Here is a 27,161-nt window from a genome sequence, read left to right as displayed (position 1 = left end):
ACTATTTCCCAAAACTGTAGAAATGATAATCATAATTTTAAATATCTTCCTAAAAATGGAGAGGGGAAAGGTTTGTTCTCAGGAAAGTATTATATGCAGTTTCAGTAACAAAAAGTGATTGTAAATAGAATGTAAGGAAGGACATTTCCATCACTGTTGGTTGTTTACAGTATCACTTCTCACCTTGGCTGTGTTTAGCTTTTACTTTCTACACTTTTGAAGATTTTAACATTTTATTCATGAGTCTCAATGACAGAAGTCTCAATTAATTAAAAATGTATAGCAAACCCAATCCATTCAAACATTCAAAAAATTTAATCTAGTATTGGGGTTTCATCATAAGATATTTGGTCTTTGTCCCTGGTTCCTGGCACAGAGCTCCTAAAACCCCTGGAATTTCCTGAATGATGAGTGACAGAAGCCTCTCTGTGAGGCTTCTAATGAGATGACTCTTGGCCAAGCCCTATATGGCTTCAGGATGGGGGCTGTTTGCTAGAAAGACCAAGCCTTGATTAGAAGCTTGGAACATTGAGCTCCACCCTGCCACCTGCAGAGAGAGAAGAGAGGCTGGAGATTGAGTTAATTACCAGTGGCCAAGGATTTACCCAGTCATGCTTGCGTCTTGGTCCTTTTTTGTGTTGCTGTTACAGAATACCACAGACCAGATAATTTATAAAGAAAATAAGATTTATTTCTTACAGTCTAGAGGCTGGGAAGTCCAAGATTGAGGGGCCCACATCTGGTGAGGGCCTTTATGCTGCTTCATCCCATATGGGAAGGCAGAAGGGCAAGACAGTAAGAGAGCAAGAAGGGGCCAAACTTGCTTTTACAACAACCCACTCTCTCAGTAATCAACCCACTCTCTCAAAAACCAACCCACTCTCAATAACCAACCCACTCCATTCGTCCCCCAGTTTACTGATGATTAAACACATTAATCCATTCATGAGAGCAGAGCCCTCAAGCCCTAATCACTTCTTATTAGGCCCTATCTCCCAACACTACTGCATTGGGGATTAAATTTCCAACACATGCTGGGGAACACATTCAAACCACAGCTCCTACGAAAACCTCAAAATAACTGGATGTATTAGTCTGTTCTCACGCTGCTAATAAAGACATACCCTAGACTGGGTAATTTATAAAGAAAACAGGTTTAATTGACTCACAGTTCCACATAGCTGTGGAGGCCTCACAGTCACGGTGGAAGACAAAGGAGGAGCAAAGTCACATCTTACATGGCAGCAGGCAAGAGAGCTTGTGCAGGGCAACTCCCATTTATAAAACCATCAGATCTCATGAGACTTATTCACTACCATGAGAAGAGAATGTGGGAACCACCCCCATGATTCAGTTATCTCCATCTGGCCCAGCCCTTGACATGTGGGGATTATTACAATTCAAGGTGAGATTTGGGTGGAGACACAGCCAAACCATATTACTGGATTCAGTGAGCTTCCAGATTAGTGAAGATATCTATGCACCAGGACTGTGGCATAGCCCAACTCCACTGGGGTCAGAGGCTTCTGCACTTGGGATACTTCCAGACTTCCCCAAGTACCTCTTTCACTGGCTGTTCATTCAGACCCTTTATGATCAAACAATAAACATGGGGAAAGTATCCTCCTGAGTCCTGTAAGCTATTCTAGCAAATCATTGAGCCTGAGATGATTTGTGAAGACACCCAGATCTACAGCCAAGTTGACAGAAGTGTGGCAACCTGGAAGCCCAATATTTGCAACTAGAGTCTGAAGGGAGGGCAGTCTTGTGGGACCGACCCATTAAACCTGTGGAGGCTGACGCTAACTCCAGGTAGTGTTATAACTGAATTGAATTGCAGGACACTTGGTGTCGAAGAATTAGGTGTCAGGAAGGAAAAAAAACTTCTCAGACATTCTTTATGTTCCATATAAAAATTGTTTTTGTCCTAGTAGTGGCTAAGGTTCTGAACAGTCTTGAAGGGCTTTATGAATCACACCGAGATTGCATCATGCTGTATTTATTTCAGCAAAGAATGACTTATACTCCAGGTACAGAGTTTAATGCATTTTATTATATTCTAATTTTGTCTCATTCCTGAACTACTGAAGAAAAATATTGTCTTGGTTTCCCATGACTGCTGTAACAAATTACCACAAACTGGGTGGAGTGGTTTAAACAACAGAAATCTATTCACTCATAGATCTGGAGGCCAGAAGTACAAAATCAAGGTGTCAGCAGATCCACACTCCTTCCAGAGGCCTTAGGGAAGCATCCATTCCATGCCTCTCCTGGCTTCTGGTGCAGCGAGCATTCCTTGGCATTCTTTGGCTTGTGGCCCCATCACTGTCTGCTCCACCTCCATTTTCGTATCACCTTCCCTTCTATGTCTGTCTTCTCCTCTTGTGTCTCTCATAAACACCCTTCTCATTGGATTTAGAGCCTACCCAGATAATCTAGTATAATTTCCTCATCTGAAAATCCATTATTTATTACCTTTGCAAAGATCCTTAATCCAAATAAGGTTGCATTCACTCACTGCAGAGATGAGAACGTGGACATTGAAGGGGTGGCCTGCCCCTCCACACCTGTGGGCATTTCTCGTTAGGTGGAACGAGAGACTTGAGAAAAGAAATAAGACACAGAGACAAAGTATAGAGAAAGAAAAAGTGCGCCCAGGGGACCGGCACTCAGCACACAGAGGACCCACGCCGGCACTCGGTCTCTGAGTTCCCTTAGTATTTATTGATAATTATCTTTACCATCTAAGAAAAAAGGAAGTAGCAGGATAATAGGATCATCATAGGGAGAAGGTCAGCAGTAAGACATACGAATAAATATCTCTGTGACATAAGTTTAAGGAAAAGTGCTGTGCCTAGATATGCATATGCAAACATCTCCATAAACCTTTTTGGTGCATAAAGAGCAGCATTGCGCTAGCAAGTCCCACCTTTCGCCCTAAGGCGGTTTTCTCCTTTCTCAGTAAACAGAACATACAATTGGGTTTTACACCAAGATGTTCCATTGCCCAGGGATGGGCAGAACACAGATGCTTTTCTCTATCTCAACTGCCAAGAGGCCTTCTTTCCTCTTATACTAGTCCTCCTCAGCACAGACCCTTCACCGGTGTCAGACTGGGGGACGATCAGGTCTTTCCCTTCCCACGAGGCCGTATTTCAGACTATCACATGGGGAGAAACCTTGGACAATACCTGGCTTTCCTAGGCAGAGGTCCCTGTGAACTTTGACAGTGTACGTGTCCCTGAGTACTTGAGATTAGCTGCCTTCAGGCACTTGTTTAACAAAGCACACCCTGCACAGTCCAAAATCCTTTAAACCTTGAGTCACCACAGCACATGTCTCTGCAAGAACAAGGTTGGGGGTAGGGTCACAGATTAACAGCATCTCAAATACAGAACAAAATGGAGTCTCTTATGTCTACTTCTTTCTATATAGACACAGTAACAGTCTGATCTCTTTCTTTTTCCCACAGACATATCTTTTTGGGGGCTACCATTCAACCTACTACACCTTATCTTTGTCCTTCCCTGCCTCCAAAAAATATTATCTTTTAAAATACATAGCAAAATTAATATCTGGAGGGAAACTAAATTTAATATATATATATATCATGCACAACACAAACAGAATTTTATTCCTCGTCCACAAGCCAGCTACAAGATACTGCATCGAGTAAATTTTTTTTTTTTTTTCTGAGACGGAGTCTCGCTCTGCTGCCCAAGCTGGATTGCAGTGGCTTGATCTCAGCTCACTGCAACCTCCGCCTCCCAAGTTCAAGCGATTCTTCTGCCTCAGCCTCCCAAGTAGCTGTGACTACAGGTGCGTGCCACCATGCCCGGCTAATTTTTTGTATTTTTAGTAGAGACGGGGTTTCACCATGTTAGCCAAGATGGTCTCGATCTCCTGACCTCATGATCCACCCGCCTCTGCCTCCCAAAGTGCTGGGATTACAGGTGTGAGCCACCACGCCCAGCCTGCATTGAGTAATTTTAAGTAGATGGATACAATATCTTGGTTCCTACAGACAGATGGTCCTTTGAGAGCTAATCAGCCTGTCATGTACATTAAAAACTGTGAGTCATACTGTCCAGCATGCCTTCAGTATTATACAGATTCAAACATCTATTGATGTGAGACTCTCCTCCCACATGCCAAACTCTATTATGAATAACATAGTTCTATCTTTTAAAGGAAAGAAGGGCCGGGCACGGTGGCTTACACCTGTAATGCTAGCACTTTGGGAGGCCGAGGCGGGCAGATCACAAGGTCAGAAGATCGAGACCATCCTGGCTAACACAGTGGAACTCCATCTCTACTAAAAATACAAAAAATTACCAGGCGAGGTGGCGGGTGCCTGTAGTCCCAGCTACTTGGGAGGCTGAGGCAGGAGAATGGCATGAACCCGGGAGGCGGAGCTTGCAGTGAGCTGAGATCTCACCACTGCGCCCACCTAGCCTGGGCAACAGAGCGAGACTCTATCTCAGGGGGAAAAAAAAAAGAAAAGGTCATATACATTTTAGTCTATTAATACCTTTTATGATCACTATACTATATAGACTCTATAGACTTTATAAAATATATTAAAAATATTCACAAGTAAATGAATTGCTAAGTTACATATTGTTATATTCTTCAAACCAAGTGGTGATAATTCACACACACACCCCCAAAATTATGTATGTGAAGAATTTGTAAAAAAGAAAAAAAAATACTAAAGATTTAAAAAGCACTCTTCTTTCAGCATAAATGATCAGAAACATAAATGCCTATGGCTCTTATGGGAAATAATAAAAACATGCAGGAATGTTTTACTCCTTATTTGTTTTAGAAAAGAAACAGTCCCCCTGAGAACTATATAAATATAACTGCAGAAAAATAAACAAAATTCTCTTTAATTTTGACAGCTTGCTATGGCTCTTCTGACCCATAATAGTTATAAAACTATGTCATAGTCTTGGTTTGGCCAAAAGAAATGGAACAACAGCTCACTACTTCATCCAAAGCAATGCTTGTTTTTCAGAGTGCAATACAAAAATACAGATTCATAAGTGATTTCTTCAAATAATGGAGGAAAGAAATTCAGGTCAATGTGTCCTAGAAATATAAAATTACGTCAATGAAAATGGAAGCTCTTATAGAAAATCTCATTTTTAAAGGTCGCCCTTGTTGAGTAGTGCTAGAGTTTGGTTTATTTGTCCTCTCCAAATCTCATGGGGGTGGGGTCTAATGGGAGGTGTCTGGGCCATAGCGGCAGATCCTTCATGAATGGCTGGTGGTAAAGAGTGAGCTCTAACTGTATTCGTTTCCATGAGAGCTGGTTGGTCGTTAGCAAGAGCCTGGCACCTCCCTCTCTTCTCTCTACTGCTTCCACTCTTGCCATGTGATCTCTGCACACTATGGCTCCCTTTTACGTTCTGCCATGAATGATAGCAGCCTGAAGCCCTCAGCAGAAGCAGACACTGGTGCCATGCTTCTTGTACAGGCTGCAGAACCATGAGTCAAATACACCTCTTTTCTTTATCAATTACCCTGTCTCAGGTATTCCTTTAGAGCAACACAAAAATGAACTAAGACAAGCAGCTATACTTGAGGCAAGTAAAAATCAAAAAATGGCCAGGTGCAGTGGCTCACACCTGTAATCCCAGCACTCTGGGAGGCCAAGGCGGGTGGATCACCTGAGGTCAGGAATTTGTGACCAGTTTGGCCAACATAATGAAACCCCATCTCCACTAAAAATATAAAACTAGCCGGGTGTGGTGGTGCGTGCCTGTAATCCCAACTACTCAGGAGGCCAAGGAAGGAAAATCTCTCGAACCTGGGAGGTAGAGGTTGCATTGAGCCGAGATCACGCCACTGCACTCCATCCTGGGTGAAAGAGCAAGACTCTGTCTCAAAAATAAATAAATAAACCAAAAATAAATGCAGCCATATAAAAAGTACAGGCATAAGTTAGTACACTGACATTTAGCTGATATACTAAAATTTAAGTCATGTCTATATGGAGCTGTAAAGGCTCATGGTAAACTGCCTTTGCTGAATTATAAATAATGAGAGAAATTTAATATAACTGATTCTATTTTGCTTTGCTTTTAAATAGGTTTTTTTCCTGTTCTGACATGGAAGCCAAGATAACTACAAAAGGAATTTAGTTTATAGTTACACTCTGAAGCAAGGAAAACTGACCCCCACCCCCCACACCCCCATCCTTGTTCAAAGATCAAAGCTGCATTCATATGGCAAGGTTAAAATTATGGTAGGGGCTTAAACTTTACTAAAAAATAGGCATAAACAATGACCCCGCTATTGTTTAGCACGCTTTCCTATAAGTTGCCTACTGCCCTAGAGTCACGTAACCAGGGGTTACAAGATTTCCAACTTCCCCAAATACTCCTATAGATAACATCAGTATCATGAAACCTAAAGACCTGGTCTTTCAGATATTTTTCAGATTTCACATTTTGGTAGATCAAGAGATGCCACCTGGTTCTGAGAACCAACCTTTTCCTGGGAACTCACTTTACTGCCCAAAGATGTTTTAGATGCCCCTATAACCTCATCCCTAGCCAACCAGTTATTCCAATTCCCCAGTAACCCCCTGCCTATCAAAGTCCCCTTAAGAAACCCTAGCCTCCGAATTCTCAGGGAGACAGGTTTGAGAAATTTCTCACTGTTCTCCTCACTTGGTCAGCCCTGCAATTATTAAACTCTTTCTTTGCCACAAAAACTGCTGCTCTCATTGTTTATTTGTTTGTTTTTTGTTTGCTTGTTTCTTTTTTTCTCTTGAGAAGGGATCTTGCTCTGTCACCCAAGCTGCTCACTGCAGCCTTGCTTGCAACCCTCCTGGGTTCAAGCATTTGTCCCACTTCAGTCTCCCAAGTAGCTGGGATTACAGGCGCGCGCCACCACACCTGGCTAATTTTTGTATTTATAGTAGAGATGGGGTTTCGCCACGTTGGCCAGGCTGGTCTCAAACTCCTGACCTCAGGTGATCTGCCTGCCTCAGCCTCCCAAAGTGCTGGGATTACAGGTGTGAGCCACCACGCCCAGCCCTCATTGGTTTTGTTTCGGGCAGTGGGCAAAAAGAAGCTACTGGCTGTGACAATGGCAGAAACGAATGACTCACTTTGGATGCCTTTATGAACCATTCACATGGTTGTACCATCAATTCTGGGGAGACAGAGCAAGAGAATGATGCACAGAGCTTCTTGGTTCTGTCTCACCAGTGATGACTACCTGAGCAGAGGGGTCTCCACACCCCTCTTTATTTATCATCACTTCAAACATGGTACAGTCAAGTATGCTCACCACCTGTCCCTTACTATCTTACTTGTATAGTGAGTAGCAGCCTCCTTCCAGTTACCCAAGCTCTAACAGTTTAATTTTTACTTCTCCCTCTTCCTTCATCCCACATCTGCAGGCTCTCTTTAGCTCAACTGTCTTCCCCGTCTCTGTGACCTCAACGCTTCTGCCCCTCCAGGGCCCACAGTCATGATCCAGGCCCTCAGCACTTATCTGAGCACAGACAGCAGCTGTGAATGATGCCACTTCTGTATGTACACGCCTTCAGTGGCTCACGCCTTCCTTCTATACCAGCTGTGCACTGGTACTTACACAGTACCAGTGTGGGTACTTACAATATACGAGTCACTGGTCTAAACACTTTACACACATTAACTCACTGAATCTACAGTAGGCTCTCTTATTACACCCCCATTTTATGGTCAAGGAACCTAAGGAACAGACAGCCTCAGCAAGTTGCCCAAGGTCATACAAATGATGAATGGCAAATGTAGTATTTGTACTTGGCCTTTTTGCCTGCAGAGCCCACTCTCAACTCTGTGGCCTCAGTGCCTCTCTGTCCTCCTCATCCCGTATCCTAACCATTCCTTCTTCCCAATACCCTGCAACCAATGTGAATGACTACATCCAATCAGGCTAGACTTCTTATTACCCTGAAATGCGCCAAGCCCATTTCTGTCTCTAGGACTTCCTACAGCACTAAAAATGACCTGCCTTCCATTTTCTGCTATCCAAATCTTACCTATTCTTCAAAGCCAAATAAAGTTCCACTTCCTCCACGCAGGTTTCCCTGACTTCTTGAGGTTTTATTTTCTTCTCTCAATTGGTACATCAGTACAGTGTGCCCACACCAACTCAGGACTTCATTTTGTATCTTTTTTGTTTCTCAAATATGCTCATTCATTCAACAAATATATTTCAAGAAGGAAAAAATCCATTAAAAATGTAGAAACTGGTCTAGAGGCTGAGGATACAGCTGTAAACAAAATGTATAGGCTTTCATGAGGCCTCCATTTGGGGGAGGGGAAAGGAGACAAGAAATAAACATAGTATCAGCTCTCCAGCAAAAAAAAAGTGTTTCACACAGAGAAAACAAGAGTGAGTTCAGCATGTTTAAATAGAAAGAAGGATGGTACACAGTTGTGGCGAAAGGGGAGTAGTGCAAGATAAAAATGTTTGATGATATCAACAAAATTTTATATTATGTTTATATTATTTCCCCCACAAATCTTGGACTAAAGGTAAACACAGCTGCATCATTTCAATACTACCAAACCATTTACAGATGTAAATTAAGGCTGGACCAATACAGCTACCTCAAAAGAACGCAATTATCTAGCTAATTGAGGACAAGGACATAACTAATCTAAATAATTGGACCCAAAAGGATTATATTAACTCCCTGGGGTACACTGACAAAATAGGGTAAATAATTATCAAGCTCCTTCCCCTCTGACTATTGTTACATAAACAGCAGGAAAACTATTATGGAAACATTCTCACAATAAATTGCCTGCAAAGTTAAGATCAGTTGCCAGTTACATATCTCTGGCAGAAAAAATTCAACTAACCAATTTAACCAAATATCATGAGCTGAATATGTCTGAGATAACTCCCACTGCAAATAATATCTACAGCCTTTAGCCTGCATTAAAATAGGCTACTGTAGATATGGGGAACTATCAAACTTTTAAGGGATTTTCTGGTTTACATAAAAAGGAATTTCTGATTTATATTACAAAGACTTGCTTCATAGTCTGTATGTATGTGACCATATAAAAGGGAATGACTGACCTGCTGTGCATCATTAACTCAGAATGCAAGGTTGGTGATTTCTCTGCCTAGTCAGGAGATATGCTCGGGGGAAAAACAAGCGAGTAGAGAATCTGACTGCAGAGAAAGAGCAAGAGTGAGCGAGAGTGCAAAAGCTCCCTGCCTTATAACAAATGTGACTTTAAAATGAACTATTAAATCCAGATGTTTCTCTATAATTTGGGGTCTAGACTCTAGACTGTGCAGAAAAACACTGCTGCATTCTTTATGTAGTTGTATGTTGGGAAAAATCAAATTCCTACCTTGAGAGAGTGATCATATCAAAATGTGAAAGTAGAGAGCTTTTGTGTACTCAAAATGCCTCTCACAATTCCATCGAGGTCGACAGCTCAACTCCTCTAGGAGGACTTCTCTGATTAAACTGTGTCATTCAACATCTCCTGAAAACTTGGAGGTCCAGATTATATTCTATTATCCACTGCTTTGCAGTGATTCTCAATTGCTTAATCTTCCTACCTAGACTACCAATTTCTCAAGAGCAACAAAGTTTGACTTCATTCTACAAACATCCGCTGCTGACCGCCCCAGCGTTGCCCTAGAAGTTCACAGCAGAGGAGGTCCCACGTACGGGTGGACGATGTGTAAGCTTACAGTTATTAATAGAAACATACTCTAGGGGCAAGTCTACCCAGAATTATCAAGGGGCCGATCCATCTCACTTCTCCTTATGGCCACTTGACCCTCTTACTCCATACCAGTTTATCCACGCATCAGGCATACGGAACCCACTTTACTCAAGTACATTACTGCATATCAATCTGTCATGTTAACCAAGTCCCCCAGACAAAAGCCAAGAGAGGCAGCTGTCCTGATATCTCAGGGAAAGGGGAAACAATTATCTGGTTTACCTGAATAACTCAAGAAGTAAAACAGGGCTTAGAATGGAGATTTCAGATTTAGGGGTATTTATAATAATATATTAATGCATGAAAAAAGATGTGCCATGTTCTCATAGAAAAATATTCAAGGAAAACCACTTTGCCTTCAAAATGGTGATGATAATATTATTATGTAGTAATAATTACAGTTTACAGAGTGCTTTCACATTATTTTTGAGTTTCACATAACACTTATGAAACAAGATACACCCAATTATTCCCATTATATAAACAAAGAAACCAAAGTTTAAAAAAAGTAACATGAAACACCCACAATAATGCAATCAGCCCAGCACCAAACCTAAGCTTAAGCTCACTGTCCAGACTCTTAAGTTCAGCACCCTTTCCACAATCTCTTTGGACATTTTTTTTCTGAAAAGTTGAAGTATGGCTACTGAATTCTAAGACTCCTAGGACATATCGGAAGTTGTGCACTGTAAATAGCTAGAAGAGAAGGACAACATCTCTTTAACATGTTTCGTATTGCTCAGGTTCAGTCCTCCAAGTGTGCAGCTTGGTCAACAGTGTAATTGACATGGATGCCCAAGCTCAGGGTTGGAAGAGATTTTCAGTTCCTTTGCATGGTGGTTTATTTTTCTTTACATCTCTCATCCTGATATATTTCCTCTCTGAACCTAAACTCCTACCACCAACTGACAACATTTCAAAATAACAATGACCAAATCCCAAAGTCAGCTAGGTGGACTCGCAGGCAGGGAAATGTTTGGGAATGGCTTCTCCAAGACAACAGCAGATCCATCAAAGAGGTGATGCAATAACTCCCTGCTCATCATGTTGTCTCCTGCATGATTTGAGTCTGCATTCACTATCCTTCTCTCCTCTGAACAAAAAGTAATTTTTGGCCAAGAACACGCTGGAGGAGAGAATAGCACGCTCTCACATGCACTGTCCCTCACAAACAAAAGTGAGACTGCTCCTCAAACTACTCTTTCAGTAGTTTTTTTTTTTTCAGTATGACTTCCCTTTAGGTGATAAGGGATGTGCTCCCAGAGGGAAAAAAAAAGTCAATCAAATATTCATAAAGAGAATCGTATTTCTCCAAGAAATCATATTTTCCCCCAAATTTGATTTTCACATTAACATTTTAGAGCTAGCTCATCATACCTTACTATCTTTCTATTATTATTATTATTATTATTTTAGATGGAGCAGAGTTTCACTCTTGTTGCCCAGGCTGGAGGGCAATGGTGTGATCTGGGCTCACTGCAACCTCCACCTCCCAGGTTCAAGCAATTCTCGTGCCTCAGCCTCCCAAGTAGCTGGGATTACAGGCAGGGGCCACCACACCCGGCTAATTTTGTATTTTTAGTAGAGACTGGGTTTCACCATGTTGGTCAGGCTGGTCTCGAATTCCTGACCTCAGGTGATCCACCCACCCCGGCCTCCCAAAGCGCTGGGATTACAGAAGTCACTGCGCCTGGTCCATCATTCTGACTTTCATTTGGCAATGGTAGCCCCTCTCCATCCCTAAAACTGACAAGCAGTTCATTAATAAATCAAAATGTACATGCATGAAACTAGCCTCGTTTTAAGGGAAATCTGTTACAAATCCTTCCTACAATTTTTTTTAATGTGGATAATTTTTCTTAACCTTTTTTAAAGTAGGCTGCACATGCAGTGGATGGCATAGGGCCACAGTACCTAGTAGACTGAGGCACAATTTGAGTGCAAGGTGTAGCCTTGACACTGTTTCATACAAACGGAGCTTTCTGGCCACAGGCAGGTTTGAAGCCAGTCAGCCCTCATTAGCATAAGGCGCTAAGCTAACCTTCCCCACTGTTACATGAATCTAAAAAATTCGCTCTCCTGTGGCTCTCTGCATTATCACCAGGACAGGATTTAATTCAAGATGGTAACGGTTAACTCTAAGTCATAAACTTTTCAACAAATCGCTACCTGGGTTCATTCATATCTCTAGGACTAGAATTGCACATATGTTAGCCCTTTCTCTTGAAGCGGAATATTCCCGGTGTGTGGCAACAACGGCAGCCAAGGAGGAAACACAAACTTGGCCAAGTACTGAGCAGATTGCCACATCCGATTCTATTATGTGAAAGTCAAAATAAACTGTAAAATAAATAAATAAGTCTTGAGTCTAAAACTACATTTTTTACCGGCGTCTGGGTTAAGGGATGCGACAGGCCCAAGGTTACAAAGCCATTGCCAGGGCCTCCACAGCCGCCTACGAAATACTGCAGCCTCCGACTGCTGTTTGCATTTGCTGGTTAGGCTAGGATGTGGCATCAGATTTATTTCAATTGGAGGAGATAGGAGCTCTTTATCTAAAAGGACACTGAAATAGGTCAGCAGCTATTACTCAAAACAGATCCAGGCTACCTTAAATCCGGAGACAAAGGCAGGGTGAAATAGAAGGGTGAGTTTTGAAAAAAGTCACTTGACACAAAGCCTAGCTGGCCCGGGGAAGCTAGAAGACCTTGCCTGCCAATCAACAAAATGAAGTGGTATAAAAAGAAGTTTCGATTTGTGTGTGTTTGTCTGTGAGTTTTTAATGAAAAGTATCTTTCATCTGTTAATAATAAAGCTCTGTCTCACATATGTAAAACATCCTTACTGCTGCAGCTTCTCAGAGGAATCCTAAGAGCAGCCCAGCCGGTCTTAGGCATCACGGCAGACACGGATTCGTTTTTGCAGCTCTGTTTCCAGTTCTCCCTAACCCCACTCCCATTCCCCGCTTTCTGCCCCACCACCACTGCCCGAAAAGTCCTGTCTCGCTCTCCTGCACTTTTCCAGGTGCAGCGCCTGGGTTCCGAGGAGCTAGGGGAGAGGCCTGGAGGAGCAAGTGTGGGAAGTGGGGGAGCGGCCGGGGGCCACGTCCGGGAATCCTCTCCCCCAGGAGGGCGCCGAGCCCCACCGGCTGCAGGGGAGCCCCGGCGGCTGCAAGGGAGCCCCCGACAGTCCTCCCCGCGCTCCCTCGGCAGAGATGCCCCGCAGGCTCGTCTGCTCCAGGCGCGACCGCCCCCGCGTGGGGGACTTGCCACCCTTTCGGTCTTTCCAGAAACCGGCGGTCTGCTCCTGTCCCGAAAAGGGGGACGGGAACAGGGGGACTGCGCGCCCCCCACCCAAGATTCCTGCACCCTTCCTTCCCGCCGCCTCTCCAGCCCGCCCCCGCCGGCCCCCGCTCCCGCCGTGCTCACCTCTGCCCGCGCCCGCGCTTGTGGCGGTGGAGTTCCCGCAGCCCATCGCACAGCCGGCCGGGGAAGCCGCGCTCCGGGGCTTGCGGCCGCGGGTCTTGGGGGCGGAGACCCAGACGAAAGGCTGCGCGCCCCGAGCGGGAGGCTGACGGGGCAGGGAACCGAGTGGAGGCCGCCCCCTCCCACAGCCGAGGGACGCGGCCCGTGGCGCGGCGGGCTGCGGGCTGCAGGGCGGAAACCACCCGGCACCCCTCGCCCCCGCCCCGCCCCGCCAGGGGACCCGCCGGACCCACCCGTCGCCCCGGCAACCGCGCACTGGCCAATCACCAGCCTCCTGCTCGTTTCGCGGTCGGACATTGGTCGTCGTTATGAGGGGCGGGAGTTTAAAGTGGGTTCTGGGGCGAGCGCGCGGCAAGGGGCGTGGCCGGTGCGGCGAGGCGGGAGTGCCCACCTGCCCACCCTCAGCATCCTCCTTGCCTTGTTTTTGCTTTTCTTTCCTCACTTCCCCTCCCTGGCCCAGGATGTGGGGAGGAGAGGAAGTAGCAGGGGGCATCTGTTTTCCGCACAGTGGACGCCCAATAAATGCTATTGACTGAATGATGTTCAGGTCTGAAGCCAAAACCGAAATCCCCAGCTGCTTTAACAGAAGGCCAGCGCAGCTCTGTTCCCCATACGCACCGCCTGGCAAAAGACGTAAGTTCTTTCCCAGATTGGTCATATTGACCTATTCTCTTTAAAACAAATGTCTGCAATGATTTCGATAACTTGGATTCAGGACCTCCTCTCTGATAAATGAGAGAACTGTGGATGGGCACGGTGCTGTACGTTTCAACCTAGTAGTTGGGCCAGCGTTATTGGAGTCAGACTGTCTGAATTACAGTCTTCGTTCTGCCCCGTGATAGCTGTGTGACCTCAGGAAAGTAACTTAACCCACTGGGTACATCCATTGTTTCACCTATAAAATGACAAAAACTCAGGTACATATAACGTACCTAACAAAGTTCCCTATCTTCAGTAAATATCAAATATTATCATTATTATTATTATTAACTCTAATAGAAATGAATACAAATTCCTTAAAGGTAAAGATTATCTGATTTTTCATAGCGTCCTCCTGGCTCGTAATACAGACTCACTAAATGTTTTGTGAGGTGACTTCAAGCCAGGAATTAAAGCTCCATTTTAAATTCACTTAATATTTGTAAGGAGCCTAGCCTGTGCCAAGTCCTTTGTTAAGTTCCAGGGTTACAAACATGTGGGAGACAGTCTAACCAGGCAGATAGATTATAACAAATTAATTACAATATAGCAGGAATGTTAACAGAGGAATACAGCTGCCATAGAGTCCCAGAGGATGCTGGGATGCTGGTTAAAAGACTTGCCTAAGGCCAGGCACGGTGGCTTACACCTGTAAACCCAGCACTTTGGGAGGCCGAGGCAGGCAGATCATGAGGTCAGGAGTTCGAGACCAGGCTAACATGGTGAAACCCTATCTCTACTAAAAATACAAAGATTAGCCAGGTGTGGTGGCACATGCCTGTAATCCCAGCTAATTAAGAGATTGAGGCAGGAGAATCGCTTGAACCTGGGAGGTGGAGGTTGCAGTGGGCCGAGGTGGTGCCACTGCACTCTAGCCTGGGTGACAGAGCAAGACTCTGTCTCAAAAAAACAAGCAAGCAAACAAACAAACAGACTTTCCTAAAACCATACTGTTGTGTTTACATAAAAATTTGAACCAGAATCAAGGACTTGGCAGATTTTTGAACATGACCTTTGAGGCAATGGTGGGTTCTATCATTCAGGATGCAAAATATACAGCATTCTCCATTTGAAAATTAACTATGCTAGCCATGTGCTGAGAGGTTAATTAATTCTTGGATAAATAAAGGCATTTTTAGTTGCCTTCTAGAAGTACTGCTTCTCTGCCTTGGCCTGTGCTGTCTTGGTTCAGTGTCCATCTAATACAAATCCAGAATTGGGGAAAGGGGACTATCAAGTAGCCAAAAGATATACTCCTGCTTATTTCTGTGCTGACACTAGACTCCAGCCTTAGGACACTTGTAAGAGACAGAAAACGGACCTTGATACCTAGAAACTGGCCTAGAAGCTGTGATACTCAACAGCTGGACCTTTGCATTCTCCTGTTAAACACAGCTGTATAGAACACCAATATCACACAAGGCCACTCTATGAATTATGAAATGAGACCAAAAAACAAGGCCATTCAGTAATCATGTCTAAGTGCTGACAAAAACAAGGTCATTGTGCAAACCCCCAAAACACCAAACATCTCCCCATCCTGCCTGATATGATTGTCTTCTGCTGCTTTACCAGTTATGGTTTTAGCCCTGTTCTAGTCTTCCTGCCTAGAGATGAGGTTCATTAAGAATCTCTAATCATAGAATTATCCCTGCTTTCTGACAATATCCAATGTAGAAAAAAAAAAAAAAAAAAAAAGACCTGCTTCCTTAAATCCCAACCAAAATCACCTATTATGAACCTAAATCCTATAAATTCTTTTCTAACACTCACTTACTGAGATACCTCATGGTTCCTCGTAGTGTGCATTCTGCGTTACAATGTTACAGATTATGTGATCTATCGATTATTTCAACAAGCACTATTGAGTATCACCTTAAGAGCTCCAAGCCATGAGAAATTACCTGTTGGGTACAATGTACACTGTTTGGGTGATGGTTACACTAAAAGCCCAGACTTCACCACAACCCAATATACCTGTGTAGCAAAAATGCACTTGTACCCCCAATCTATTTATAAGTGCCAGCCACTCTTCTAAATGTTTGAGAGACAGCAGTGAACAAGACAGAGAGGAAAAATCAAGTGGGAGGAGATACATCAAAACAAATACAATGAGATAATTTTAGATACAAGTGCAATGGGAAAAAAATAAGTCACTGGAATAGGAGACCGGGGTAGAGGGAGAGGTGCTATTCTAGATATAAGGTTGGTGCAAAAGTAATCACAATTTTTGCAATTACTTTTAATGGCAAAAACTGCAATTACTTTTGCACTAACCTAATAGGACGGTCACAGAAGGCCCTCTGAAGAAAGGATATTTTTGTGGAGGTCTGGTTGATGTAAAGAAATCAGATATTGGCCGGGCGCAGTGGCTCACACGTGTAATCCCAGCACTTTGGGAGGCCAAGAATGGCGGACCACAAGGTCAGGAGATCAAGACCATCCTGGCTAACATGGTGAAACCCCGTCTCTACTAAAAATACAAAAAATTGCCAGGCGTGGTGGCAGGCGCCTGTAGTCCCAGATACTGCAGAGGCTGAGGCAGGAGAATGGCATGAACCCTGAAGGCAGAGCTTGCAGTGAGCCGAGATTGCGCCACTGCACTCCAGCCTGGGTGAAGAGTGAGACTCTGTCTCAAAAAAAAAAAAAGAAAGAAAGAAAGAAAGAAAAAAAAGAAATCAGACATGAGAAGATCCAAGGAAAGAGGATTCTAGGCAAAGAGAATGACAAGAACAGGAGCCCTGAGACAGGAATGTGCTGGGTGTGTTTCATAAACAGGAGGAGAAAAAAATAAAGCCAGAATTCAAAGGCCGATCTGTGGAGTAGAGATGGGGAGGGTGCGGATTTCAGAGAGGGAGGTCAGAACATACACCTTGGAAAGCAGTTAAAATTTTATTCAAAGGGCAAGCAAGGTCATTTGGTGAGACAGAGTATGAAAAGTTCCTAGTAAAATGTCAGGCATATAGTAAGTGCCCAATAAATGTTAGTCCTCTTCCTAATGTGGAATGAAATAGCAAGTCTATGCCCCCTTTTTCCTTTTTAGGAATTTTATAGACAACAGTTAATTGCATGTCGATGTTTTTAAAAACAACCAGTCAAAAGAAAATCATTAATACATGCCTCATTTCCTGAGTGGTCAATTTTAGCTTCTTTCCCTGTGTCAGTTAGATCACACCACTTAGCTGTTGTTTTCATTCTTCCAACCAGAACTGATCTGGCGTGAAGGAGAGAGAAGAGGTGTGTGAGTGAAATTCTTCTGACAAGAAAAAGAAAGCAAGAGGTAGGAGAATATAAACCTGAGTAAGTCTAAGTTTTCATGATTTTTCTTCCTATAAAGGGCTCCCTACAAAAAGTTTGGCAGCCTAGATTTTCTTTTTGCTTTTCTCTTTTTCCTTGTTGACATGCTGCTGGATGGCTGCCTCAGCACCCGGTAGGAAGTTCATACATAACCATACCCACCAAGAGAAAAGAGAAAAAAGGCTCTTCCCCACACTCTGTCACTTTAAAAAAAAAAAAAAAACGGAGTTTCGCTCTTGTTACCCAAGCAGGCTGGAGTGCAGTGGCGGGATCTCGGCTTACTGCAACCTCTGCCTCCCGGTTTCAAGAGATTCTCCTGCCTCAGCCTCTCCAGTAGCTGGGATTACAGGTATGTGCCACGCCCGGCTAATTTTGTATTTTTAGTAGAGATGGGGTTTCACCATGTTGGCCAGGGTGGTCTTGAACTCCTGACCTCAGGTGATCCGCTTGCCTCGGCCTCCTAAAGTGCTGGGATTACAGGCGTCAGCCATTGTGCCCGGCCTGTGTCACTTTTAAATCCAGGTGGCACCCAGAACACTTCCTCTCCCACTGCATTAACCAAGATTTCATTGGCCTTTTCTTGATCCAGTTACTGGAAATTGGTTATAATTGGCTCTAGTGAGTTACGGTTTACCCCAGAGTCATGATAGAAGTGCAGGATAGACACCTGAAAAAATTGGGGCTCTGCTGGCAAGAAAAGGAGGGTAACGAATAACTGTTTAATCATTAGTTGTGTATCCAAAGTTGTCAGAATCAAAATGGAATCACTTTATTAAAACCCTGACAAACAGAGGCTGGGAAGACCATGAAGGAAATGTTCCCACGTACTTATGGCTGATTACAAAAACAACTAGAAAAGAATGCAAAACTCACAATCTTTTTTTTTTTTTTTTCCTGAGATAGAGTTTCATTCTTCTTGCCCAGGCTGGAGTGCAATGGCGCGATCTCACCTCACTGCAACCTCTGCCTCCTGGGTTCAAGAGATTCTCCTGCCTCAGCCTCCCGAGTAGCTGGGATCACAGGCGTGTGCCACCATGCCCAGCTAATTTTTGTATTTTTAGCAGAGACGGGGTTTCGCCATGTTATTCAGGCTGGGCTCCAACTCCTGACCTCAGGTGATCTGCCCACCTTAGCCTCCCAAAGTGCTGGGATTACAGGCGTGAGCCACTGCACCTGACCAAAACTCACAATCTTGCACAAAGGGTACTGCAGCCTTATACAAAAAAATATATATATATATTTTTGCAAGGACATTTGCCCAGCAACTGCCTGTCGAACCTGACTGACATAACCCTTGTTATTGATCCTTGTAGCCAAGGATAATTATCTCAAAACAGCTATGTAATCCTCCTTGTTTATTCTTTAAAAACCATTACCTTCTTTTACTTCCCCGAATACACCCACCATATTCCATTGCAATGCTTACTTCCAAATAAATATTATTTTCTTTTAGAGAACCTCTCTTCCCGTTATTTAGGGTTTTTCAGTAGTGATAAAAATTACAAATGTGCCCGAATATCCAGTTCTCCTTTGGGTTAGACTGTCCTAACCCATTGAAGACGGGCATGGACATGTGACTAGTTTTGACCAATGAAATGTGATTAAAGGTGAACCATGATTTGGAGATTCTGGACTGCTGGGAGTTAGGAGGTAGGAATGCAAGTGGTTTATTGGGGGCGATGCCCGAAAGATACAGGGAGTGTGGGGCGGAAAGGAATCAGGAGTAGGCAGGGAAAGCCTTCAGACTGCACTGCACATCTGACACCCTTCAGGGGGAAATCCAAAGATAGGTAAATTAGAAGGAGTGAGCAGAAAGAAGCTTAGACTGTGGTCCAGCTCTGAGAAAGTCTTGGCCAAGGCCAGTGGGAATCTCAAAGGCAGATTGCTTGGAGGGGAGTCCCCTGTTGGGCAGACATTACCAGGTCCTAGTAATTCCACCAGGCTTTGAGCTGCCCAGAGCTCAGCTTCAACACAGCAGCAGATTCCAAAGGTGCCAACAGCTGGAGGCTGTCAGCCAACTTCACTCCTCACAGCACAGCATCTTCAAGTGTGGTAGACAAGAAGTACTTGATTACAAGAGTAATAAAGATTCTGCAGGCCAGAGGCCGTGGCTCATGCCTATAATCCCAGCACTCTGGGGGGCCGAGGCTGGCAGACCACTTGAAGACAGGAGTTCGAAACCAGCCTGGCCAACATGGTAAAACCCCATTTCTACTAAAAATACAAAAATTAGCCAGGCATGGTGGTGCATGCCTATAGTCCCAGCTACTTGGGAGGCTGAGGCAGGAGAATTGCTTGAACCTGGGAGGTGTAGGTTGCACTGAGCCAAGATCATGCCACTGCAGTCTAGCCTGGGCTACAGAGTAAGACTCTATACCCACACCCCAAAAAAAGATTCTGCAGTAAGTAGATTCTAGATTCTCCAGCTGCAATGACCCCAGAAGCACATGTGGAGATGCTGGCTCCTCCATCAGACTGCACCCCTAAGTCGCTGCATGGCATGGGGTGGAGGACCTCACCCACACCCACACTGAACCTGCAACATGAATGAGAAAGAAACATTTGTGATCTGTAAGCCACCTGAGATGTTAGGGTTGGGTTATCATAACATACCATATTTTAGCATAGCACAGTATAGTACAGCATAGCACAGTATAGCATAGCATAGCACAGTATATAGCATAGCATAGCACAGTATAGCATAGCATAGCATAGCACAGCACAGTATAGCATTGCATAGCATAGTATAGTATAGCATAGTATAGCATAGCATAGCACAGTATAGTATAGCATAGCACAGCATAGTATAGCATAGTACAGTATAGCATAGCATAGCACAGTATAGCATAGCATAGCATAGCATAGCATAGCATAGCATAGCATAGCACAGTATAGCATAGCATAGCATAGCACAGCACAGCACAGCATAGCATAGCATAGCATAGCACAGCACAGCACAGCACAGCACAGCACAGCACAGCACAGCATAGCATAGCATAGCACAGCATAGCACAGTTGCAGCAACTAACTGTGTCTGCTACAGTATACGTTTCCAAATATATGGGCCTACAACTGATAATAGTGTTTTCTTGTGGCGATTGTACTCCCTTTCATATCTGCAGATGTTCCCCTTTTGTCTTCCCATAGTGTGTGTTTGCACTTTTTCCTTCTTGATTAGTCTTGCTATAGAGTTTTTCATTTTACTGGAGTTTTCAGAGTCCACTTTTTTTTTTTTTTTTTTTACTATTTCCCTCTTTTTTTCTGTTTTGTTTTCAATTTCATTTATTTCCAGTCCTTCCTTTTTTTATTTTCTTCTTTCTGATTTCTTTGGGCTTACCCTGATATTATTTTTTACAGCTCCTTGAGTTAAATACCAAATTCATTTAAGCCTTTTTTTTCTTTGGAATATTGCTTAAATTGCATCCAGATAAGTTTGGATATTTATTATTTTCATTGTCCTTCAGTTTTAAATTACTTATAATTTTCATTGCCTATTAACCCATGAATTATCTAGAACTTTTAAATTTCCAAGTAAATTTATTTTTAAAATGTATTAATAGTTTTACTCTTAATTTTTAAGTTGTCTTGGAAAGAGTTATCATTATGAAAGGGATTCTTTGAAATGCATTGGGACTTCCATTGTCATTCTCCTTATGTTTAATATTTGAAGATGTTTCAAAACACTTTCTTATGGCATATGCTACTTATTCAGTCCATAAGTAACATATTTTTACAGACAGCATTGAATATATATATTTGTATCTGTCTGATTAGAGTGTTAGTATCTTGATGATAGAGATAGTGTCCTGCAATTTCCTTACTGCATTAAATAGCACATAAAAGTTCTGTGTGTGAGGGTAAATGTGGAAAGGAAGACAAAGAGAGAAAAAGAGGGAGAAACAAAGGAAGAGAGAGAGAATCGTTGTAAAATTTTTTTTTTGTTTGTTTTACCCCAACTGCCATTATTAATCCTGGGGCTGGATTTCAAGACAATTCACATAATCTTTCTGAAAATAATAATAATGAAAATATTTTGAGTACTCACCATGGATCAGGTGCAATGCTAACTACTTTGCATGAATTATCTCATTTAATCCTCATGAAAACCCAAAGGGTAGGTTCTATCATTATAGTCACTTTACAGATAGAGAAGTGGAACCATGGGTTCATTCAGCTTCCTTTTCCTCTTCTGGTCAAGTGAAACTATGTCTTGTTGAGACCTACATGTCCACTGTCACCCTTATGTCAGATATTTTTCTCATCATTCTGAAGACAGTAGAAAATGTCATTCTTCACTAGAGGCAGAAAATTCTTCCACATTTGTATGAATGAATGCTACATTCACCATTTAATATTATATTGTGGCTTGTTAGCGACATTGTAGGAGTATCTTACACACCATCTTAATACTTAGGAAGCACTATTTGTAAGGCAATGTGCTGGGTGCTACAGAATTTTTAAAGAAGAGTTAGATCGGATGAATGGCTTCAAGGAATCTCTAATCCAGTAAGGGAAAAATGACATGTATGACACAAGCAACCATAAGTCAGTCAGTCTGTGATGAATGCATTAAGATGGTATTTTAGCTACTGTTACAATATTGCTAACAATCCATCCCAATATTCGGTAACTTACAATAACAAGCATTTATTCTCATGCTCACAGATCTGCAGGTGGATCAACTGGGGGTCAATTCATCTGGGCTGGGCTCAGCTGGGTGGCTCTGCTTTGGACTGAGGTTGGCTGGGCTTGGATCCTAGCTCCGAGTGGTTTGTTCTGGGGCTGAAGACGCAGTGGCTACGCAGGGCATGTTCTTCTCGCCCTTGCATGATCTTGCATGTTCAGAATGCAAGATCCAAGCCAAACTGCGACAACATATTTAAGGCTCTTATTACATCTGCTAATGTTTCATTGACCAAAGCAAGTCACTTGGCCAAGCCTAACATCACCGGTTTAGGGAATTGTACTTTGTCCACAGTGGAAGAGGGAAAGGAGTAAATACTGGTTGAACAATAATTCGAATTATCACAGAGGAATACAAAGTGCTTTAAGTGCTTTAGGACAGAGATTAGCAAACTATGGCCTACAGGGAAATTTGACCCACTATTTGTTTTTGAAAACAATGTTTTATTGGAAACCAGCCACATCTGCTTGTTTACATACTATCTATTTCTGCTTCTATATTACAGCAGCAGAGTTGAGTAGCTGCAACAGTCGCTGTATGACCAACAAAACCAAAAATATTCACTATCTGGCCCTTTACAGAAAAGTTTGCTGATCCTGCTTAAGGAAATATAAGAAGGAAACAGTCTGACAACACAGAGGTTCTATATCCATACCCGTGCATATGCACCCTAAGGACAGCCTACCCCCTGCTACTCTCCAGACCCTCTTCCAACACATTTAGCAGGGGAAATAGACACACAAACATTTATTTTCCTGCTGACATGAACTATGTCATCCTGTCTTAAAAGGCAAAAATGACTCTAGCTAGTTTGAGGTTTTAATAACGTAAGTGTCCTCCATTATGTATCAGTCAGGATACTTGGGATGCAAACAACAGAAACGGACTCTGGCTGATGTAACCAGGAAAGGGAGTAACAGTAAGGCTGTTGGGTGGTCCACAGACTTGATAGGAAGGTTCGGGAACCAGACCTGGGATGCCATCAAGAAGCCAGGGAGGCTGGGCAAAAGGAACACACAGCTAGCATGCACTGTGCCTGTCCCCCAGTGCCACACTACTGCCACTGCCTCTACCCCACACTGCTGCGGTCACAAACCCAGCCCCACCTTCACCTAACCATATGCCTCTCTCTCGAGGTTCAAAGTCCCAGAAGGAAAGGTCCGAGGTCAAATGCTGTATGGGGTCAGACAGAGTTGCTGTCCTCTCTTTAGTTGAGAGAGGGATGGAGGACCTCTGCCTTCCATTGTGACCTAAACACTAACCCCAACCAATTTTTCCAGTAGTTGCAAGAAACTTCATTTTCTGAATAGTTTTAAAAGGTAGTTATCCAGTCCAATGTGTATAATATTTGATTTAAGAACATTGAATCCAGTGCTTTTACTTGCAAGTGAGGAAAACAGAGGCCCAAAGAGGTCTGGCTCACAGGTCTTTTATGAGTTCTTAGAGCAAGAACTTAAACTCATGGCTTATTGTTTCTTTTCCAGCTCTCTGGATGGTTCTGCCCCTTTCATCCTGAAAGAGAGAACAGAGCAATGTCACTCCCTGCCTATTCTCCTCCCTTGCAGATAGTATTCTTCCTTTGGAGGAATGAGAGGTTGAGGTTTGTGGGTAGATCTCTGGGCCTCAAATAACCACCAGACTTGAGAGGCAGCTCTGGCTCTGGAAACCTAGAGAGCTGGCTGAGGGGTCCAGAGGAGCTGGCTGGGGAGGCAGGTACTTAGCAGGCAGCACCCACCGTAGGTAAGAATCAAGGACAATCATGGTTTTCTCCTGGCTCCTGGCTGCAAACACATCTCCCTGGAGCCAAAGCCTGTCCTCAGTGGCTGCCGTGTTCCCCACCGGCCCCCACACTGATCCCTGGCTTCCAGGGCATTGAGACCTCTCTGGTTCCCTAGTTCCCTCCCTTTCTCCCTCAGGTCAGCCGAGAGCTTCTAAAAGAAACTTTACTAGGGAACTGGAAGACAATGGCACCCATAGTGCTAAGCCTTCAGCATAGAGAAGGGTAAATTTACACGGCTACCAGCTGACTAGACCAGATTACCAGGCACCAAAGAATGCCTGTTCCCAGGCAGTGGCCAGTTTGCTCCTGCTCCTCCTCTGAAAGCCTCTCTGCTTGGCAGGAGTAGCTCAAATAGGAAGCCCAGCTCCTTCCGCAGCGCTGATCCAGCAGAGGGGCATGCCCAGGAGACTTCTTCCATGTCCCCTTCCTGCCTGTGAACCCGCTGACTCTTTGGATGAAATGTGGTGTAAGCAAAGCAGAAATGGGTTGGCTTATGTAACTGAAAAGTGCAGAAGCAAGGATGCCTTCAGTTGTGCTTGGACAAGATATGAAAGCCATCGGGACTTGGTTTGGCTCCATTTCTAGGCTCAGCCTCACTCTCAGGTCCCACGTGGCACCTCCTGGTAGCATCAGGTTCTCCACCTTGCGGTGGTAAGATAGCCACAGCAGCTCCTCATGTGATCTTAAGTTCAAGGCCAACAGGAAAGACCATGCATCAGTTCCTGTCGTCCCTGCTAAATACCTGACAGGACTTCTAATTGAGCCTGATCTCCTTACATGCCTATCTCTGAACCAGTCACTGAGGACGAGAGGATGTGGCAATATGGCCAGGCTTGCTCCATCAGCCTTCTACCCAGACTTCCTGGACTAAGAGTGAGGCAGGGAAGAGCAGTATCCAAGCAAGCACTCTTTCCCTTTCCATGCCTTGCACTAAAGAGCAGCTTTCAGAATATAAACTGACCAGATCACCACCCCTCCTTTTCCCTGGACTCTTCAATAGCTTTCCATTGCTCTTATGATAAAAATACAAGTCTTTCACTGAGCCTACAAACCCCTGCTTGGTCTGACTTCTGTCTGCCTCTCCTACTTCTACTTCTTTCAGCTCCTGCACTCCTTTCATCACCTTCTTTCAGCTCCTTGGACTGCTGGTCCCTCCCCATCACTGGGCCTTTGCAGAAGCTGTTCGCTCTACCTAGAACACCCTTCCCTCTCCTCTTTGCCTAATTAATCTCTGCTTAGCCTTCAGGCTTTACTCAAGTGTTGCTTCTTCACTGAGCCTTGTCTCAACCTCCCTGATGAGGTTAAATTTCCCTATTAGAGAACCTGTTGATCCTCGAAGCAGTTGTCACAGTTGCACTTTCATGTTTGTTTATGATTCTGAGATGTGCTTCTCTCTCTCCCTCTAGACTATCCCTCATTAGGGCAGAGATCAGGCCTGCTTTTGCTTCATTGTTGTTTGTCAACCTCAAATAATCAAAAGGGTCAAAATCTAGTTTCTTTGTCAGCTTTTTTATTTTTAGAGACAGGTTCTCACTCTGTCACCCAGGCTGGAGTGCAACGGCACAATCGTAACTCACTGCAGCCTCAAACTCCTGGGATCCTCCCATGTCAGCCTCCCAAATAGCTAAGACTGCAGGTGTATTCCTCCGTGCCTGGGTAATGTTTTTTTGGTTTTTTGGTGTTTTTTTTTTTTTTCCTTTTTTGTAGAGACGGAGGGCTCATTATGTTGTCCAGGTTGGTCTCGAATTCCTGGCCTCAAGTGATCCTCCCACCTCAGCCTCCTAAAGTGCTGGGACTGCAGGTATGAGCCACCATGCCCAGCCAGAAGTGAGTTTGAAGAGAGTTGAATTGAAGTGCAAAAGTTGAAGATGGCCACTTGGGAAGCACAGATTCCAAAGAATGGAAGTTAATGTTCTGAAGTGTAGATGTTTGGGATTGTTTACATAGACAAGGTTTAGGGAAGCTTAGCAGAATTCCAACATTTTTCTATATAAGGCCGAATGCAGAATTGCAATGGTCTGATTAGTCGAGGTGGTCTTTTCCTTTCAGGACAGGTACATTTAACATTCCACACTGAAGATGTGACAGTCATGGACTCTTTTGTACCATCTGGTCTGAGTTAGGTACAAGAGAAAAATGTAGGGGCTTAATCAGTGATTGGAAGGGAAGGAGTTCTGGTCTCTGGTCTCTTCTAATCATTTACAGAACAAGAACGATGCAGAAGAGAATTAATCTATAATGTAAGAAGTGTAAGTTGCAAACATGCTACATGACTCAGTTTCCAGGGTTTAACTTCCCCCTTGGCAAAATATATTTAAAGGGTCCTGAAATTTTATTTTCTTTTGCAATTACAGCACCTTCATTGTCCAAGTGTATTGGCAGTTCATGGAGATCAGTCAAACCTCTATACTAGGATCTCAAAAATGTGGGTAACACAGTCAGAATGTCAATATCACGTCTAAGTTTAGTTGCTAATTGACCTGTCGAATGGCCTTGTTGCCATGACTAACTAAACAATACACATGAATGGTTAAGATTAAATTGCTTGGAAAAGAGGAAGGGAACTGGAAGGTGAAAAGGAGACATTTAATCATTATCTAAAGCAAAAGGAATTTGGACTCCTGCACCTGGAACCTGGACTCAAAAGGGATTTCTAAAGGAAGTGATTTTCAAATCTAGGCTCCTTTAGTAGAGGAGAATCTTCCAGGATTCAGAGAGATAATGAGGACATCATTTTCTGATTTTAAATGCTACAACAGATTTTTTTTAAAAAGATTAATTAAACTACTACAGCGTTTTGTAGCTTGAAGATATTGTGGTGTGATTTCAGATAATGTCTCAGGCTGGAAATGTCCTAGATTGAGGCTGCATTCTGAATCCTCATTTCTTGCAGATTCAATCCACCCACCTTGAGTTTCTCCACCTTCACCAACTGGCTGCTGCTAACCCCACCATGAATCAGACTTCTCCCTGTGTTTAATTCAGCAGAAATTTCATTTTCTAAATGCCTTAGTGATGACCCTGGTAAACACTCACATTATGTTTAAGATAGAACAGGGCAGGAAATTGAAGGCTTATGACTTTGGAGCCAGACAGACATGGAGTCAACTCCCTGCCCTGCCATTTATAGCTGAATAATCTAAAACCTCCTAACCTCTTTAAGCCCAGGGGATGGACATAGTCTATACAGCAGACAGAACGCAGACTCCAGCCATGGTGCCTGGGTCCAAATCCTAACTTCACCACCACTTACAAGCAAGTTACTTAATCACTGTGTATCTGTTTCTGTCTTTTCTTTTCTTTTCTTTTCTCTTTTCTTCTTTCTTCCTTTTTCTTTCTTTCTTTTCTTTTGTCTCTCTCTTTCTTTTTTCTTCCTTCCTTCCCTCATTCCTTCCTTTCTCTTTCTTTCTCTTTCCCTTCCTCTCCTTCCTCCCTTCTTTCCTTCCTTCTTCCTTCCT

At 43.5% G+C, this 27,161-nt stretch overlaps 1 protein-coding gene and 1 long non-coding RNA gene across 3 annotated transcripts in view; one reads left to right on the top strand and one right to left on the bottom strand.

The window, feature by feature from the left end:
- C11H12orf75 (chromosome 11 C12orf75 homolog) overlaps window positions 1–13,456 on the bottom strand; it is a 41,077-nt gene extending 27,621 nt beyond the window's left edge. Inside the window, exon 1 of the mRNA XM_008004513.3 lies at window positions 13,187–13,456. Within this exon, the coding sequence (XP_008002704.2) occupies window positions 13,187–13,232 (46 nt within the window). The 5' untranslated portion in view covers window positions 13,233–13,456. The remainder of the gene's footprint in view (window positions 1–13,186) is intronic.
- Window positions 13,457–13,661: 205 nt separating this feature from the next.
- LOC140712791 (uncharacterized) overlaps window positions 13,662–27,161 on the top strand; it is an 80,064-nt gene continuing 66,564 nt past the window's right edge. The window contains exons 1-2 of one of the 2 annotated variants that reach the window (XR_012094582.1): window positions 13,662–13,876; window positions 17,150–17,222. This is a non-coding gene — a long non-coding RNA (uncharacterized lncRNA). The remainder of the gene's footprint in view (window positions 13,877–17,149; window positions 17,223–27,161) is intronic. The other variant, XR_012094584.1, reaches the window with a different exon arrangement.

This window comes from Chlorocebus sabaeus, chromosome 11 (genome assembly GCF_047675955.1).
Source record: "Chlorocebus sabaeus isolate Y175 chromosome 11, mChlSab1.0.hap1, whole genome shotgun sequence".
In the NCBI taxonomy this organism is placed as follows: domain Eukaryota; kingdom Metazoa; phylum Chordata; class Mammalia; order Primates; family Cercopithecidae; genus Chlorocebus; species Chlorocebus sabaeus.
The sequence above is the reverse complement of the archived record's forward strand: the minus strand, read 5'-3'. Positions and strand labels throughout refer to the sequence as shown.